Source organism: Brachyistius frenatus, unplaced genomic scaffold (assembly GCF_029030835.1).
Source record: "Brachyistius frenatus isolate BFR_SWC_R1_liver_20210118 unplaced genomic scaffold, ASM2903083v1 Contig_24, whole genome shotgun sequence".
NCBI classification, from domain to species: domain Eukaryota; kingdom Metazoa; phylum Chordata; class Actinopteri; family Embiotocidae; genus Brachyistius; species Brachyistius frenatus.
The window spans coordinates 1773446-1791056 of NW_027210623.1; the positions used below are offsets into that span (position 1 = coordinate 1773446).

The 17611-nt window shown below is 39.4% G+C and overlaps 1 protein-coding gene across 2 annotated transcripts; it reads right to left on the reverse strand.

Annotated features, from left to right (window-relative positions):
- Positions 1-1422: 1422 nt before the first annotated feature.
- LOC138620467 (beta-2 adrenergic receptor) lies at positions 1423-17228 on the reverse strand. 2 transcript variants are annotated; one of them, XM_069697708.1, is made up of 4 exons: positions 16897-17228; positions 12894-12959; positions 6550-6917; positions 1423-6103 (listed from the first exon to the last, which is right to left on the reverse strand). In XM_069697708.1, the coding sequence occupies exons 3-4, from the start codon at positions 6830-6832 to the stop codon at positions 5202-5204; spliced, it is 1185 nt and encodes a 394-aa protein (XP_069553809.1). In that variant the 5' UTR covers positions 6833-6917; positions 12894-12959; positions 16897-17228; the 3' UTR covers positions 1423-5201. The 2 variants fall into 2 exon arrangements, with proteins under 2 accessions (XP_069553809.1, XP_069553808.1); XM_069697707.1 differs by lacking the exon at positions 12894-12959.
- Positions 17229-17611: the final 383 nt, after the last annotated feature.

Below are 17611 nucleotides of genomic sequence, written 5' to 3' on the forward strand. Positions count from 1 at the left end.
AGTTATGAGATATGGTTGATGGAAGAGCGTTGCAAAGACTGAAAATGTGCAATCACTTTCGATTTGGGCCTCTGGAGATAAATCCAATCAGTCTCTGTTCATAAGACCCTATACTGACCTGTTGGTGGGCATAACAATTTAATGATGAACCAATCAGACCTCAGGAAGTGAGAACAAGGACTTTAGTCTGTTTGATGGATTGATGCAGGTGCAATCAGTTGGCAGTAGACAGCTATTGTTATCATTTATAGTCAGAAATGGGAGGGAAGCACCAAAGGTGTAGTCAACAAGAAAAGTGAAGCAGCTTTGCAAACACAACAGCAGATCATCAACTTTGTAATTTTAATGGCTGCCTTTGTGAAACTAATGCAGCTTGAAATAAGTGACAGGCTTCACAGCTCAGTGACAATAAATAAATAAATAAATGCATATTGGCCTTGATGTTTTGTAAATCTCCAAACATACATGGTGTCATTTGACAACAGGATGTATTTTGGAAAGTTGCAGCCTTCCTGCAGAAAATCTCTACGTTTTGTGAGGCCGTCCACTAATAGTAGACATGTTGAAACGGCTTTGGTTAGTGAACAATACCATCAGCCAGTAGTCACCAAAGATATGATCCATAGGACTGTTAATGTAAGGATATAATGTACTGATTCACTGAGTCTGCACCAGAAATACAAATGAGACTGTTCAGATAAATATGCAGTGATTCATTATTTTATTCAAAAGTGACATATTAGGGTTTTGGTCACTTAAATTCCATGCAAGGATCCTTAATTTATTGTTTCTCTGTCATTGTCTCTGTCCCTCCCCTGTGCTTTGTTCATGACTATCTCATGTTTCTCATTCTTGAAGTCGAACATGAGCAGGCCAGTGTCAGATCATTTATTTTCATCACATCGCTGCTGACGTCAGCCACCAGCCTCTCGCCTCTTCCACCTCGCTCTCTTAACATCTTCTCAAAGTGCAAGATCACTCTCTAACAGTGTAATTGTAAAATACAAACTCTGTCCTTGTCCCTGCAAACACACAAATTACTATTTAGGTCACTAGGTTTCAAGATCTGCTTCTCTGTGTCTTCAGGCTTAAGCTTAGCTATTTTAGTTGTTCCAGCACAGAGATGAGACGGCACACTCGACTTCACTCTGCTTTCTTACTTGCACACTATCAAAGATTCCCTCATGCTAAGTCCACAGGTATCCTGATGTTCCTGTTGCTCCTTCTCCTCCACATTACGTAACATGACAAATTTGATCCAATTGGGCTGAGGCCATTAATACTCCAGAGTAAATGGGGAAAATGCTGAAGTGGTTTTCCTGCAGCTTGTGTAACTGCTGAGGTTGGGAATATTACAGCAGTGACCGGCGGCATTACTGTCACACTGAACGCCATTAAAGTCACAAATGAAAATGTTCCCAAACACATTTATTGTTACCATTTCTGATGCAATCACCATTGATGAATTTTGCACAACTGATACAACTCTGTACAGTGATTCAATGTCAGCACAATAATTATCACTTGTTTTCTTATACAGAACCAACAATGATTAGGATGCTGCATGTTTCAGATTCTGCCAGGATTGTGACAGATTTTAAAACTAGAAAAATAATGCCTGAACATCTGTAAGTTACGATAATTATCCATTCAATCTGGGACTTTCACACAAACATGTTAACGTATTAGATTATATTTCCTTCAGTTGATTGTTAAATTCCCTGATGTTTGTAATGTGTCAACATCAGCCACATCACAGCACCATTTATATTCAAAGATGCTTCCATGAACATGAACTGGATTGTCAATCAGTTGGCATTAGAGGAATAATTTGGGAAGTCCGTTGATTCACTCTCGTGCTCGGAGTTGGACGAGAAGCTTGAGACCATGTTTGTTTGGTAGTTCTGAAACAGTTAGCTCCACATAAATACTGGAAAGGGGATGAAACAGCTAGTCTGGCTTTGTCCAAAGATGACAAAATCCTCCCAGTCTCTTGTTTTAATTTGTATATTTCCATTAGTACTTTTACATTTTACCACACTTGCGTAGTGTGTGAATTTGGACAGGGTATTGTTGTCTGAAACTGCACATCTGCACTGACCAGAAATGAGCATAACATTTGAATGCATCACCCACTAACATATCTGGTTGTTGTTTTTATTTTGTTTTTACTTGGCATACAAAATGTACGTGTTTTTGTGCCAGAAATAAACATACTGATGACTTCTATCCAACAGCAGCATAAAGGTACTATAGAGGTGAAAAATAAACACTTCTGTATGGACGTGCACAACTTGTATTTGTATACTGCGACGATTCGCAAAAGCTGTAAGTTCCCTGACCGCCACAGTTTGTCGGTTGTTCCTTCCTTTCGGTTACATAGACATTATGGTGACCGTAGAGGGGGAAAAGTGTCCATCATTTCATTCTCAGTTTGTGGACCAGTATGAGTGCACTATCTGGGTCCTAATAGTTTGCTGAATGTTTCTGTACTTGACAGCACGAATGCACCTGTGCAAATGAAATTAGCAAGTGTAAGTAGCCAATTAGAGACAGCCTGGCACATGTCTGGCTTGTTTAATTCATCCAAAGAATGAGTTCCAGAAATAACCATTTGTGGGATTACTGGTGTCATGTGCAAGACTCTTGTGAGCAGTGGCTTTTTGTTCATTTTTGTATGCACCAAATAAATGAGATGTTTTACCTATGGACACAACCAGGGGATCTGTTTGTCCCTGTTTCCAGGTGATATGATGAGTGAAGCTATTGTCTCCTGGATGTTTAATGTTGATCTGTCCATCCAACTCAGCATGAGAGCAAATAATCGGATTTTCCAAGATATTGAACTATTCCTTTTTCGGGTACTTCATAAACAGGACAAAATATCTTGGTTTTATTATCACATTAACTGAATTGCAGGATCACTGTTTATAGATTCACATTATTTTAAACAATTTAGAGTAATTAATGGCGGGACTAAAATCTTCTTTACAGTGCTTATTAGTTTTCCCTTAGTTATCAAAGGCCTGTCAGTCATGACAAAATTACATGATATGGCCATATCATTTGGCCATTTTATGCTTCAGAAATAGCTATCAACCTCATTTGTATATGTGTTATTATATTGTCAAATTGTACAATACAGAATTTCAAACAATACATATGACTTACAGCTGAAACAGATCATTTTATGTTACAAATACATTATACCCTGAAAAGATAGGCTGGCACAGTTTGAGGGTCTGTTCTAATCATAATCCTTTTCATACTTAATCTCAGTGGTTGTTATTCCATTCATTTAGTCAGTACTGATGAGATAAAAATACAGATCATTCTGTTATTTCATGACAAAAACAACTGATATCATAGAATGAAAAAGAAAACCTGTATACAAAAATATTGTCTGACACATGGCACAATGGAAATGGCTCACATAGTAACTAATATTGTGCATTTCTGATACTTGAGGCAGATAAATGTCTATCACACTACAGAATCAAATCTAAACTGTTCCCTTAATCAAAACATCTGTAATCCACATTAATCCAATGAGGAGTCAGAAGCATCATTTATAAACACAAAAAACCCTTATGAATTAATAGATGGCAAAACCACCACTGACATAAAACATACAAAAATTTGCTGTGCAGTGCATTTGTCAGGTCCCGTAAAGACGGTAGATTTGTTTCCTGAAATTATTGAAAGGCCCATAGAAGCCCTCTGATGTAAAGTGTCGGGACAGAGGTTTGACGATAGACTAAGGCGAAACAAGGAGACCAGAGGAGAGGATGTGGATTGTTTCAGCAGTACAGTTGCTACCAGGACCTGCAGTTTATTCACGTAATGGCCATTTCCTCCATGATCTACAGTATGTGTGTTTAGTCCAAACCTGAAAGCTGTTTTATCATGCAATGCATAGAAATAGATTTGTTGGTCCAAAGACAAATATTAATGTGGCCAAACATTTTTAAATTTGGCGTCAGTTTACAATTATCTGTATTAAAGAACTGGAATATTTTTAAATGTTTAAAATAGTTATTTTTTTATTAATTTCACTTGGAACTTTTTTTTTTTTATTAAAACTTTCGTGAAGGAAATATTTGGGCAGTTGTGCTTATTCACTTTCTTTCAAAGCGTTAGATGGAAAGATTAATACCACTCTCATAGATGTATGGTAAATATAAAGTTCCTGCCAGGAAACGATCAGCTCAGTATAAAGAGGGGGGCAGAGAGGGGACAGGGGAAACAGCTAGCTCCCATCCTAGCACCCGTGGGTGTCTTAAAAGGAGGTATGGTCAGGCGCATGGTTGGTGCAGGGCGATCTTGAGGCAGTGATTGCACGATTAACCAAGAAAAACCTGATCTTAAGTCAATGGAACAGCATTTTACTGTTATTTTAACGGCACATTGTTAAGATCGTGATAAATATCGACAGAGGAGGGTACACAACACGTAGACTCTGCTGGTTGCACTCACAGGGACATGCAGCAGAGCACAAACATGCAAAATATGAATATAGATAGATATAATCTTTCCTACTACATGGCATATTCGACGTTATAATAGCAATCGACCACGGTGCAACCACACCTGGCTCTTAAAGGAAATGGTAGATAACACTCTGTATGGTTTATTTAATTTAATGCCCAAAACACATCTATGATTAATTAAGAGACTAAGTGAAACCCCTCGAACCATGCGTCTTACTTTGCATTTTCTAACAGAAAAAACACGTGATCACATGTGACCACACACATATGTGATTGTGCACGTGAAACATATAATTTGCATATGGGAAACGTAGTTTTGGAACATTTTCCTGATGTAATGTGTAAAGCCCATCCACATATTTTCCCAATGTTATCATAAGTTGCAACATATGGTAAACATGTTTCCTACATTTGATCACGTGTCCCATATGGAAAACATGGGAAACTTTCTGTAAGGGCTCAGAGCCAAGAAATAAAACCATCATTGTTCTTACACTTTACTTAACCTAGCCAGATGAGCTGTTTCCCCATTTCCTGTGTCTTTTGTTAAGCTAAGTGAAGCTTTATATTTACTGTGCAAACATAGAGGGGTTTTCATCTTGAAGAAAGTGAGTGAGCTCATCTCTCAACATTTCAAACCATCCTAAGTTGAACTGTGGACCGCAGCCACAAAATATATGTTTGTTGCTGTTGAACGAATGAATGTGCCCCTCAGGTCTTCTCACCATGTGGGGGGGAGTGGTCTCGTTTAAAGAGCAGGGTCACACCCTTCCTGAAGCGGTGGTCCCTGACACTGTAGATAATGACATTACAGCAACTGTTTCCTGTCAAAATCCAGAAGGCAAAGAAGGAAAAGTTACACCAGGTGTATCCCACCACGTTCCCGAGCACAAACACTGCGATGGGAGAGAAGGATGCTGTGAAGGCAAATGTTAATATGCCAATTGTCTTGGCAGCTTTGATGTCTGAAAAGGAGGGCCTGTGAGAGCATCCTCCGCCACCTCCTCCTCCTCCCCCTCCATCACTCAGACTCCCTTCTGACAGCAGTTTGCGTTTTCTTGAGTACCGTCGGATGCTTGTGAAAGACACAATATTAACTGCTAAAGTGCTGCCGAGCAGTGTGAAGTCGAAAGCTGGGAATAAGAGCAAAATGTTGGCATCAGGTGGCAGCTGGTTTCCAAACAGTAGTGGGGTGTAGTTACACATGCGACTGCACTCATTGTACTCCAAAGTGAAGTTGCTGCTGAAGATGAGTGGCGCGAGAGCCAGCAGGAAGCTGGCAGCCCAGGAGAGCAGGATGAGGAGCAGAGTTCGTCTTCGGGTCACCAAGGCGTCCTTGTGGAGTGGCCGCAGGATGGCCACACTGCGCTCCAAGGTCATTAGGAAGATGGTGCTGATGGAGACAAAAGTGCATCCAGCAAACACGGGACCAATCAGCATGCAGGGTTGCCAGGGACTCACTAGTCCACCGAGTGAGGAAGAGGAGGCAGGGGAAGTAGAACTACCATGGTACCAGAAGGGAGGAGCGGTGGTCACCATCAGAGAGATTTCAGTGTAGACAGAGAAAGGAACCACGAGAACACCGACCATCATGTCCGCTATGGCCAGAGACACTGTCGGAGAGACAAGACGAAGACAGAGCTGAGAAACGGAATGAAGGCTTTTCTCTTGGCATTATGTTTGTTATTTAGTAAAACTGCAAAAGGGAGTCAACACTTTAATTTTACTATTAAATAAACGAGTGTGTTGGAATATAAATCTAAATTAATAATCACATCTGGTCAGTGTTATACGGCAACCGTTTGAATTACATACAGCACTGAAATAAATTACCAAAATGTTTTTATATCTTTGTAATGAGACCTTCAAAAGTCTTTGGTGTTGCAGGCTGATACATTTCTCCTCTTCTTTAGAAGAATGCATTGAATAGAAACAGGAAATTTCATTTTGTGACTTGAATGATAAATTCAAATAATTTTCTGAGATGAAATAATCAATTGAAAAGGTTGGTACTACCAACGTGACCTGCGTGGGTGTTAAAATTATTTACAACATTTACCTTTCAAGTATCCCTGTGCTGTTCTGGACTGCCTCGTTTGCACAAAGACAGTAAGTGTGACTACATTTCCAACCACGATGGCAAACGCCAGGCTGACCATGAACACCACGGTCAAGATGCGATTGAGAAACCCACAGCAGCAGAGGGTGCAGAGAGGGGCCAGTGATTGGGCCGACCCGAGTCCTGCCTGAGCAGCTGCAGTCAGGTTAAATGGACTGTCGGTGGTCACCAGCAGAGCTGCTGTACTCCCAGGAACGCTGACGTTGGGTAGCGGCTCAGTCATGGCCCAGGTCAGACTGGTTTTAACCCTTGAGATGCGTTGCTGGGAAGGACCCTTAGGAAACCATGTCCTGGACTGGGAAACTATCCTGAATAAAAATAAAAGAAATCACAGTTGAAGGGCGGCATAGCGGTGCAGTGGTTAACACTGTCGCCTCACAGCAAGAAGGTTCTGGGTTCGAACCTCCACCAGGGGCCTTTCTGAGTTTGCATGTTCTCCCTGTGCCTGCGTGGGTTCTCTCCGGGTCCAAAAACATACATGTTAGGTTTATTGATGGTTCTACAAATGGCCCTTAGGTGTGAATGAGAGCGTGCATGGTCTTTGTTTCTGTCTGTCTCTGTGTTGGTCCTGTGATGGACTGGCGACCTGTCCACGGTGTACCCTGCCTCAGCACTCCAGCCCGCCCGTGACCCTTCAGGATAAAACAGGTATTGATAATGGATGGATGATCACAGTTGAACCATCTGTCCAAGTAATAATCCAGTCTTGTAAAATGCCGTGTGAAGTTCTGCATATCAAGCGCTCTCACAACTTTCTCTCACTCTTCCATCAACCATGCAAGTAAAATATCAGACTTTAGGGACCACAAGCCAAGCTCATCACACGGTGTTTAAACCCCTTAATGTTCGTCGCCCATTTCAGCTTCATTTAAATCCTCGTGGACTAAAACACCTTCAAAAGTCCTTCCCTCCAACTGCCATCAAAGTTGTAATTATTTATTGTTTAAGATTGCTGAAATGCGAAGGACCTTTGAATGTAGAAACAACTGCGATGCCAGATGTTGTTTGTTAAAAAGAAACACAACCTCGTTGGTTTAGTTTTATAAGAGCTGAATTGAGCAAATCTTTCTTACTAATGGAGAGCTAACCCTACATCCAGCTGTTCAGCATTAATTACTGAAATACGAAACCTTCCCATTATGTGTAAAAGACAGAAAGCTTTAGATGGTCTAAATGCAGTTCAATCAGGACTCGATTTGCGTGAACAGATACAACATTTTGCTATTAAGCTCAAGAACAAGAGAGAACCGTGAGGGATGTGAAAGTCTTACCGGTAACACCTGTTGTGATGTCATCAGATTTAAATTACATTAAATTGGTCAGACAGCATGACATTTCAGGAAGTCAAAAACAGTAAACACTTCATGTTGCCTGATGTGGCTGAATGAAGGGTATTCATTCGGATATTCCTGAATAACTGTCAGAGCCCAAAGGACTGACTGGACCTTCTCAAAAGCTTTTAGCTAGAAAACCATATCCACTCAAGCTGGGAATTAATTTTGAGTGAATATCTTGCCAACATTCTCACTTTTAATATGTTAATCTGCATCATTTGCATTTATAGTGAGGATTAGGTTATAGCTATCTTATTTCAAAGCCATTGATATTAGACCACAATTAAAAGTATACTGCATTCTATCTTTTGTTCTATCTATGTGAATTTAATGGCTGCACATAGAACATCTCTCAAAAATACCTTTTGTTTATTGTTTTGCTGGAAGATTGGGTCAAATAATAAATGATCGATCCAATCATGTGTCTGTCTTGGAGGGTGTAAAGTGAATTTATGGTGAAGTTTACACTACAGATATATGCAATTTGCTTTGGTGATTATGGTATAAATGGTAGATAGACCTTCCTCTTGGGCTGTGGAGTACAGACTGTGTTTCATTACTTGTGTGTTGTGGTAACATGTTATTCTTGTGTCCTAACACTGTTGGAAGCACCTCGATGCTGTCAGTACCCATGCCGAAACTCAGAGTTCAGTACCAAATGTCTCTCTCAGCTGACAACTAAATACATGGGTCCTTCAATCATTTATGCTGTTCATTGGGCTGGAGAGCAGGAAGGTACGCACATCCGAGAAAACAAAGGGTAACAGGAATGGACATATTCAGACCAGAGCAAAACCAAACCAAAGCCCATGTTCGCAGAGTGGCTTTGGGTGCAGAAACATCACAGCTGTGAGACTGAATACTTTTTCTATTATCAACTATAAATTAGCCTCAGACTAATGAGAGCTTCTTGAGAAGCAGGAGAAAACACTTGTGTGTGTGTACGTTCTGTCACTAACATATTGTTCAGGATTTAATGAAGACTCCGAGGAATTGCGTATGAAAGGACGTTAAAGCTTGTCTGCGTGCACAACGTGTTTGTATATGAATGATTACTTTGAATTTGAATATCAATCTAAATTCAGGAAGCCAGGGTATGATATAATACAACCGAACAAGCCTTTGTCTTTTGTGAATCATATTCAAAAGCAGTGTTAACAGCACACCCAAAGAGCTGACGTTCCTTAACATTTTGAATTAAGCATCACTATGTCGTGCTTATAAAAAACATGCTGCTCCCTTCAAAGTTTTCATCTTTATCATTAGTTTTAACGTGGCTTTAAGACTTTTACTCTGTAATGTTTAGAACATTTGTTTAGAACATCTGTGTGAAGTAAATAAACACAAATTCGAATTGCATTCAGTAGATGCACCTCAGCCTTCAGTATGTGTGGATGAGTGTATTTGCTTTGCACATTGATACATCTCTGTGTATTGCTGGTGAAAAATTGAAAATGTGTCATAACGGACTTTGTGCTGATGTTGGTTTGGCCTGTCAGGCTGCACATGTTTAGGTGACAGCAGCGATCAATCTTGTACATTATAAATTCACATTTTTTTGTTATCATACATCCCCTGTTAGCAGGTAACATAGTGAAAAACAACTTCCCAGTAATGACGTGAGATGCTTGGACAATATTGATTGTATATGAAACAAATTTATTCTAATATTACTTTAATATTGCTCCCAATGCTTTATACACTAGTTATGTTCTGCATACTTTATCTCCTTTGTTTTTTCACCAAAAAATGTACAATGAACTGTACAAATTTGAACACTTTTCATGTTAATCCATTATTTGGATTGTTACAAAACATTCATCCACAAGGGAACAAAATGTTTCTGACAGAACTGAATGAGATGTATGGACTCTTGGAAAAGCAGTTTTGTCATAATTTCTTCTAGAATTAAAGTTGTGGTAACATTTCCAGTTACTAGGCAAAACCAGCTTCATATCAATCTGTTGTGAAAGCAGGGCTTTCCTGTTTGTTCAGTATGTGATCCTTTACAGTTTCTAAGTGGTTCTTCTGTGTTGGATTGTTGTGGTCTCAATCTGCCGGCGTCTTTTGTTTTAAAGGCTCTGTAATATAGCATTTGATTTTCAAGAGCCCAGTCTTCTCTTTTCCCAACATTCTTAGCTCCGGGTTTCTCAGCAGTTCAGTTTTCTGAGTCTGGTTTTCTTTCAGTCCAGATTGTCCTTCATCTGAGTGCAGCTTGTCAACTCTGCCTCCTGTAGAAATTATATAATAATAATACATAATACTGTTGGAACTCTTGGATAATTGTTTTCCCAGTTTTGTTGTGCTAACGAATGTCATCACTGCCTGGATTCTGTTCATAGTTAATGAAGTGCTACATTTATATCAGTGGCCACAGTTGCAGTGAAGTGGGTGTGTTGGATGGTGTGTGGGGAGCATCCACACTCCTTTGGTAGTTGGGGTTAGGTTAAGTAGCGTGGTAAAGGGATCGTGTGGAATGAATGAAATGTTATTAACACACTGTGTCTCAAGTCACTGCAGCCCTTTTCTGTATGAAACCAGTATGACCAGTATGTCAGTGCCTAAACAGCCATTAAAAATAGTCACACAAGCAGATAGTGTATCGCAAGACTGAATATTTCAGTGTACAGCATTTTAAGACTTGTGAGATTTCCTTTTCATGTTAATATAAAACATAATCTAGTCTGCATTGTGTTTCCTTCAAAACATATTTGATTAGTTGTATATAAATAGATAGTGGATTGGTTTGTGCCTGTAAACTTTCCGTATTTGTTGTTTTTTGGAGCCATATTCCTGAGCTTCCCAGTATCTCTGCCTCATCATCCATAATCCTGAAATGTGTGCATGGCATGAATCCCAGTTGGCCTAGTTACTGCCTCAGGTGACAGTGCAGGGGGACTGTTGAATTACTTCCTGATTACCTGATTGATGCCACTGTCTAAATCCTCTATAATGCTAGCTTGGTGTTTACTTGTCATCATACTAGCATTGAGAGAAGACTCTGTGAAATTATATGTCTTTCTGAAAACACTCTGCGCCTTGTTCGCCAACAGGCAGTGACATCCATGTACAGTGTTTATTTATTAGGCAAGCGGCTCAGGCATGCTTAAGTAAATGCACAGCTGTGGCTCCTGAGGAATTAAGTCTTGTGTGTCATTAAACACAGCCCCCACTGCTGTATGTGTAAATAGAATAAAACTTGCTAAATGTTTCTCCTATAAATTGTTGAGGCTGTGGACTCTGAGACTCCAACCAGAAAAAAACACTCATCACATTAAAAAAGTCATGAAATATCAAAGCTGATGAAAAAATAAGCAGCCTGTGTTTTTGACTGGTTTAACAAGTTTAGAGAAGACGTGAAAACAAGTGACATTTCATTACTTTTTAAGATTATGTGGAAAACTTTTCAGCAAGTTATTCAATGTAAATTTGATTAACTTGCTTACTTTATTTATTTACACATTCATCAGCTTCATAGCAGCATACCCATTCATTTAGAATCACGGCTGACTGACTGTCTTTTAGCTCTATTTTAGGTCTCTACCAGCTCCCAAAGCTCTTTAGCTCCTAAATGCTCTTCAGATAGTGTAAAGCTTTTTTTGCTGCAAACCTCTGCTCTCAACCAAAAACTAGACTAGATCAGGAACTTTAAACCAAAACAACAAAGTTGCTCACTAGAATGAAAGAAACTCACTTTAACTTCATGTGGCCGAGGGGAGCAGTAGATTCAGGTGACAACTCTCTGTTGGTTCATTACTACAAGCAACCACTTTCATGCTATTGCACTTGTTTTCATGTTGTATTTTGATTCATTACATTGTAAGAAACAGATTATAGCTACAATATCACTAGCCCAGTATCACACCAAAGCGTGTAATACACCTGTCAGTCCACTAGAGGATGACGTTACCATAACTTGGTGTAAAATTAACGGACAAATGAGGGTCCACGACTGAGGTGATAGAGGTCATTTAACAAAGTGCAAAAGTGCTGAAGTCTGCACAGCAGGGTAGGGTGGGGGTGTTTGTCCATGAGAAAAGACTGTGTGGATTTCTCTAAAGAAATTGTTTCTTAACTCTAACCAAGTTGTTTTTGTGCCAAACCCTAACCATTCTTTTTTTTAAAACCTTACCGCCTTCTTTTTCACACCAATAGGTGAGGAAAATCATGACTGACTCAGTGTGCTCTCGTGGACTGACGGATGTTAACACACGTTGGTATGATACCGGGTTAGTGCATTATAGTATCTGTTAGATGCAGAGTCTCAGCCCAACAATTGATGCTGGCTTTTAGTAACTCCGGGTGCTTAACCAGACTTGATCCATTCTGCAGTTTCAATGCTCGTAAATTACATGTTTCACGGTCAGATGTGCTGTAAAATAAATGTGGTCCAGGGTTTTACAGCATCATCCTCTATTATTCTGTCTGGAAGTCCAATTATGAGAAAATCCCTTTTCCTTTAAGTTTCTGATCTAAACTTCACACCTGTGTCAGTGACACTCAGATCCAGCAACAACAACAAAAAGAAATCATCACAGCGTGATCAAGGCCAAGATGTTAAAGAGATTGCTTTGAGTGTTAACATTTTGAAAGAATCTCCTGAATACACCTGAAATACTTCTGGGTAGGAGGGGAAGGCAAGATATTTTGACGTCAAACTTTTTTTTTGCCTTTGACTCAGCTTCAGGTTTTATGTGTATTATGCTATCTCTGAGTCATGCAGTGTAAACGTGGATGTCAAAAAAATGAATGTCTACATAATTCACATTTAATACCACCGGCCTGTAGAATGGAAGGACTTTTCATTACCTTCAGGCAATTGTTTTGAAGCCTTAACAACACAATTATTTTACTTTTAATTTGCATGATTTTACTGGTGGTTACACAAAAGGAAAATTATTTTTGGGAGGATAGACGATGAACCTCATTAAGGGGCTTTTTTTTCGTTACCTTGAGTGAAGATGACAGGCGCAAGTCTTCCCTGTGGCAAGACCTCAGGCGTAGTGAGACAAGCAGCTGACAGCAAAGACAGCATACAAACACACACAACAGTTAGAGCGATACGATCCCAGCATATTCACAACCAGAACAGATTTACCTGTGGTTTGAGCAAGGGCAAAATAAAAGACTACACAGTATAACTTGTCCTACATCTATTTTTTATCTTGAATACCAAAAGAAGATTCAATGATGATGGTTCATCATTTTACTGTGTTGGCCTTTGTAAACCCTGTCCCTTATTTTTTTTAGCAAAACTTGCTATCTCAAGATACAAAGAAAAAGTTAAGTGCTTCTTCATGTCTGAACAGGATAAATCAGTTCTGGATTATAAACAAAACACCAGGGCCTTTCAAAATATCACACTTTTTGTACCATGCTGAATGAGTTAGCAGGCCTCTTTGTCATATTCACTGGGTGACAGCATCTGATCCTTTAAGTTAAAGCAGTGTCTTCAGTGAAAAACTACAGAGCTGCCTTAAAGGGAAACTTTGGCGTTTTTCCACCTGTAACCTATTCCACATCATTTTAGGTCTAACTGACTAATGGGGACAATATTTTGAGTGACAGTACTTCAGCATGCCTTACAATAATTTGTAATAATTTGGTGCAAATCTGCACTGTCAATGCACATCCACTAAAAATGCTAATTTTTTTTTGAAGATTTATGGAAAGGTTCCTGACAAGAAACAAAAGGAGAAGTCTTTCTTTACTGTTTCTTCAAAGAGTAACTTCAGCAAACAACTTTACACCAATTCTGTCTGCAACAGCTCTTTTCACTCCAGGAACACCACTTTTCTTTAGAAAAGTGCTTTGGTCAAGGATATTTTCTCTTCTTTGGCTGGCAGAAGTCACTTTGGTCAAAATTGTCACAGCATACCCTCAGTGGTTTGTGAACTGCTGTACTGAAGACTCAAATTTGGATTTTGCCGGTCACCATCTTGCTATTTTGGAGCCAGAAGTGATCATATTTGGACAAGCTGCCATGCAGCGAGTGATGAATCTGACTCGATCTTCGAGGACACTACGCCCACCTTTTGCGGAAACCTGACTGCACCACAGTTCTCTCAGTCAAACAGACACGCCCACAAACATACCACTTTCTGAGGCCTAATATCTAATTAATGATAGGATTATTTTCAGATGGACCACCAGAAAACGAAGAAGATTTTGCGAATGACACCGTTATGACTTGTGAAAAAGATTTATTGAATGTATTTCAGTGAGAGAAGTTGAATGGGAGTCCATAGAGCCAGACCCATTTTGGAGCCAACCCCTAGCAGCCATCTGTGCCATTGCACTTTAATGTGGCCTCACATTCCAGACACTGAAGTTACGTCCACTTTTATACACAGTCTAACACTACAACCCGTTTCATGGCTCCCAATGAAGCACTCTCGCTTAGTACTGACTGCACTGATTTTAAAAGTCACTTGGAACCAAAATGATAGGAAAATATGGGTACTTTTTCTTTAAGTATGCTAAGCGCGGCGAGTCCTTAACTACCTCAAATTAAACAGAAGAAGAATCTACAGCTGTGCAACTGGCTTCAGATAGCACGAGACAAAAAGTCAGACTGGCTCAAAAGGAAAGTCAGAGGATCACCGTAGCCATTAGAATACATCATCCTGGTATTAACATCTCTACAGACAGTGTGATCAGTGTGTTGCTCAAACAAGTGTTCATTAACAATATGTGATTGCGTGTGCACAAATCAAACTGACATTGAACTGGGCCCCTTTGATGTTGGTTCGTTTCTTGTTGTGTGGACACCGTTGTGCTGGAGTAGCTGTGTTTCGTCTGTTGTTCATGCATGCAGTGAATTTTCTTTGACAGAGCTGTGTCCCTGAGTGACAGATTCAGGCATATGTAGGGAGACCGTGGGGGCCTGGTTGCGGCTCTCAGGCCAGGTCGCCCCACGCACTGAAGGGTCATGTGCAGTAATAACAGACAGGCCGGCTCAGAGCCGCCAGAGACCGACTGCCACAGCACATGAGCAGATAGACGACTTTCTCTTCACGTCTTGGCCTGTCATTCTGTCTGTGTTTGTTTCCCTTGTGTTTGCCAGAAGACTGCACTACTGACACATTCATATATATACACACACACACACATGGAAACATAACCAGTGTTACTCTCTTGTCATCATTGTTTTATCTCTATTTGTTAGTGTCTCGCCTACATTTGTGGGATTATTTTTGTTCTTGTGTTTCTCTAAAAACAAATTCTGGCAGCATTTATTCTTGCTATGCTTTACTCTCCCAACAATAGTTTATCTCTTATTCTAGTGTTTCTGTTGATAAAATTCCTTGAAATAGTTACTATCTAAATACAAAAAAAGGCAAGTATTTTAACATTTAGTAATAAAACTGAATGTTTGATTTTTATTTAAGGTTGCACATTGTTGTGGAAATATTTTATATATGTGAAGTTACAAGGAAATACTTCCTGGATAGTACAAGTGAAGAAGTACAGGAACCAAGAGGGTAGCAAATTTACATATAGAGGGAACCCAGAACTAAAATACTTTTTAAGCACTTTTCAAAGTTCCCAGTAGAAATTATTATAAATAATTAAGATTACAAGAATCATTAATTATCATTTTACTGTCCTTTCCCAATGGACCACTGAACATAACATTCTAGTATTCAAAAACCTAATTATAAGAACGAACATGTGTTTAGCTATCAAGATACAACATTTTTCCCAGGCTAATCCTAATTTTCTGTTCCCCAGCAACAACATGTAAAATAAAAAAAACATTGTGTGTGTATATATATATATATATATATATATATTTGTAAAAATAAGAACTCAATTTAAAAAAAACAAATAGTGTGATTGCAAATTCCCAAAGTTATTTTATCCTAATTCTAAAATAATTCTAAAACAAATAATAATAATTTGTCTGTGTGTGTGTGTGTGTGTGTGTGTGTGTGTGTGTGTGTGTGTGTGTGTGTGTGTGTGTGTGTGTGTGTGTGTGTGTGTGTGTGTGTGTGTGTGTGCGCTCTCCATATATCAATAGGTCCCAATCTAAATTACACACTACTAATGGATGTTATATCCATCTCACTTTAGTGAACAACATGCCTGAATGATCAGACAAGCAGGACTCCACCTGAGTTTTATTTTCACATTCAAAAGATTTTAACTAATTTCTGGCTTGGGAAATAAGAATTTTGAAGATACTTTAAATGGAAGTGATCTTTGCATAGAATCTCCTAAACTCCAAGTTGAACTAGAAACATTTTCACTAAACTGCAATCTCTAACTGTGAGTCAGGACACAGCACTGAAAACATAATTACTGACTACTACTATGTTTTGCCCTTCGTTGGGAAAACACTCAATATGCTCAAGTATTATCTCAACAGTCTTTCTTGGTGAAAGAAATAAAAATAACTGCATGCAGGTATGAGCACTGAGTCCATTTTTTTTGTTCATCAAGAGACAACAAATGAATAGAAAAAGGTAATAACCTTATTTACAGTGTTATTATAAATGATACCTTTTGTTGTATTGCCTGAGATTATTATGCCATATAAATCTATCTCTTTAGAAAGCATTGCTCATTATTAGTCACTTAATTTGAATAATTAGATGACAGTGCTGTGCTTAGTAATATTTGTTTAGCTGCAGCACTCTAATAACAAGCTTTATACTCCAAAGATGTACTGCCCCTTAGTTTTCAAAATGTCCCATATTACAAAATGCAAATTAATATAATTCAAGAGAACTAATGGTGAAGCATTAGCAGCAAAGTAATTACTCAAACAAATGTGTACAGTATGTGAGTGCAGCCTCACAGACATCCATTTTCAATTAACACAGAACAGAACTTTGACATGCATTCAAAACATGTAAAAAAAAAAGTATCTCCTTGTGTGCTATCTAATATGGAAAACATAATAATGTCACACATTGTAATAATGATATCATAGATGGGATAATCTCACCAGCATCTCCACAGTTATGGACCGTTATGGAGGTTGACAGCAGAATCACAATCCAGTCTTAAAACGCTGACTTAGTGGAAGTAGAATCCAGTTAAAAAGCCTCCCGTGCAGAAGAAAGTGGAGCTGTAGTCCTCATCATACATTCTCCTGAGAAGCACACATTAAGCACAAAGCCTCTCACACACTCTCTGTCCTTGTGATTCAGCCTCTCCACTCTCCCTCCTCCGTCTCTCTCGCGTTCTGTTGAGCACTCAACCTCCAGTCCCCACTTCACTGCTTCCCCCCTTTCCTCACCCTGTGCACGGCTTGCGGTCCTTATCACATGCACACGCTCTTCCCCACAGCTTCAAGGTAAAGTCCACAGCAGCATTTTACTCTTCTTTCTCTGTCTTTCCTCCCACGTTCACATTCCAACGTGCCTCCCACATCCTCTCTCTTCTTCTCCCCTTTGGTCCTCACCGCTCCAAACATCTGTCAGGCTTTGGATCTCAGAGTTTCCATCCTTTTCAGTCCATACTTCACTCATTTACTTCTTCTCTCTACACATGAGCTTATTTGACCAACTGTTTCTTTGGTTTGCTGTAAGCTTTCAGCCTTTTTGCTTTTCATGCTTGAAAACTGTCTGTAGTTTCTTGTTTGTGATGTATAAAAGACAATGAGATGGAAATCAAGGCAGAGAGCAATGCCACATGGCACTAATGAGAGGCGACTGTAC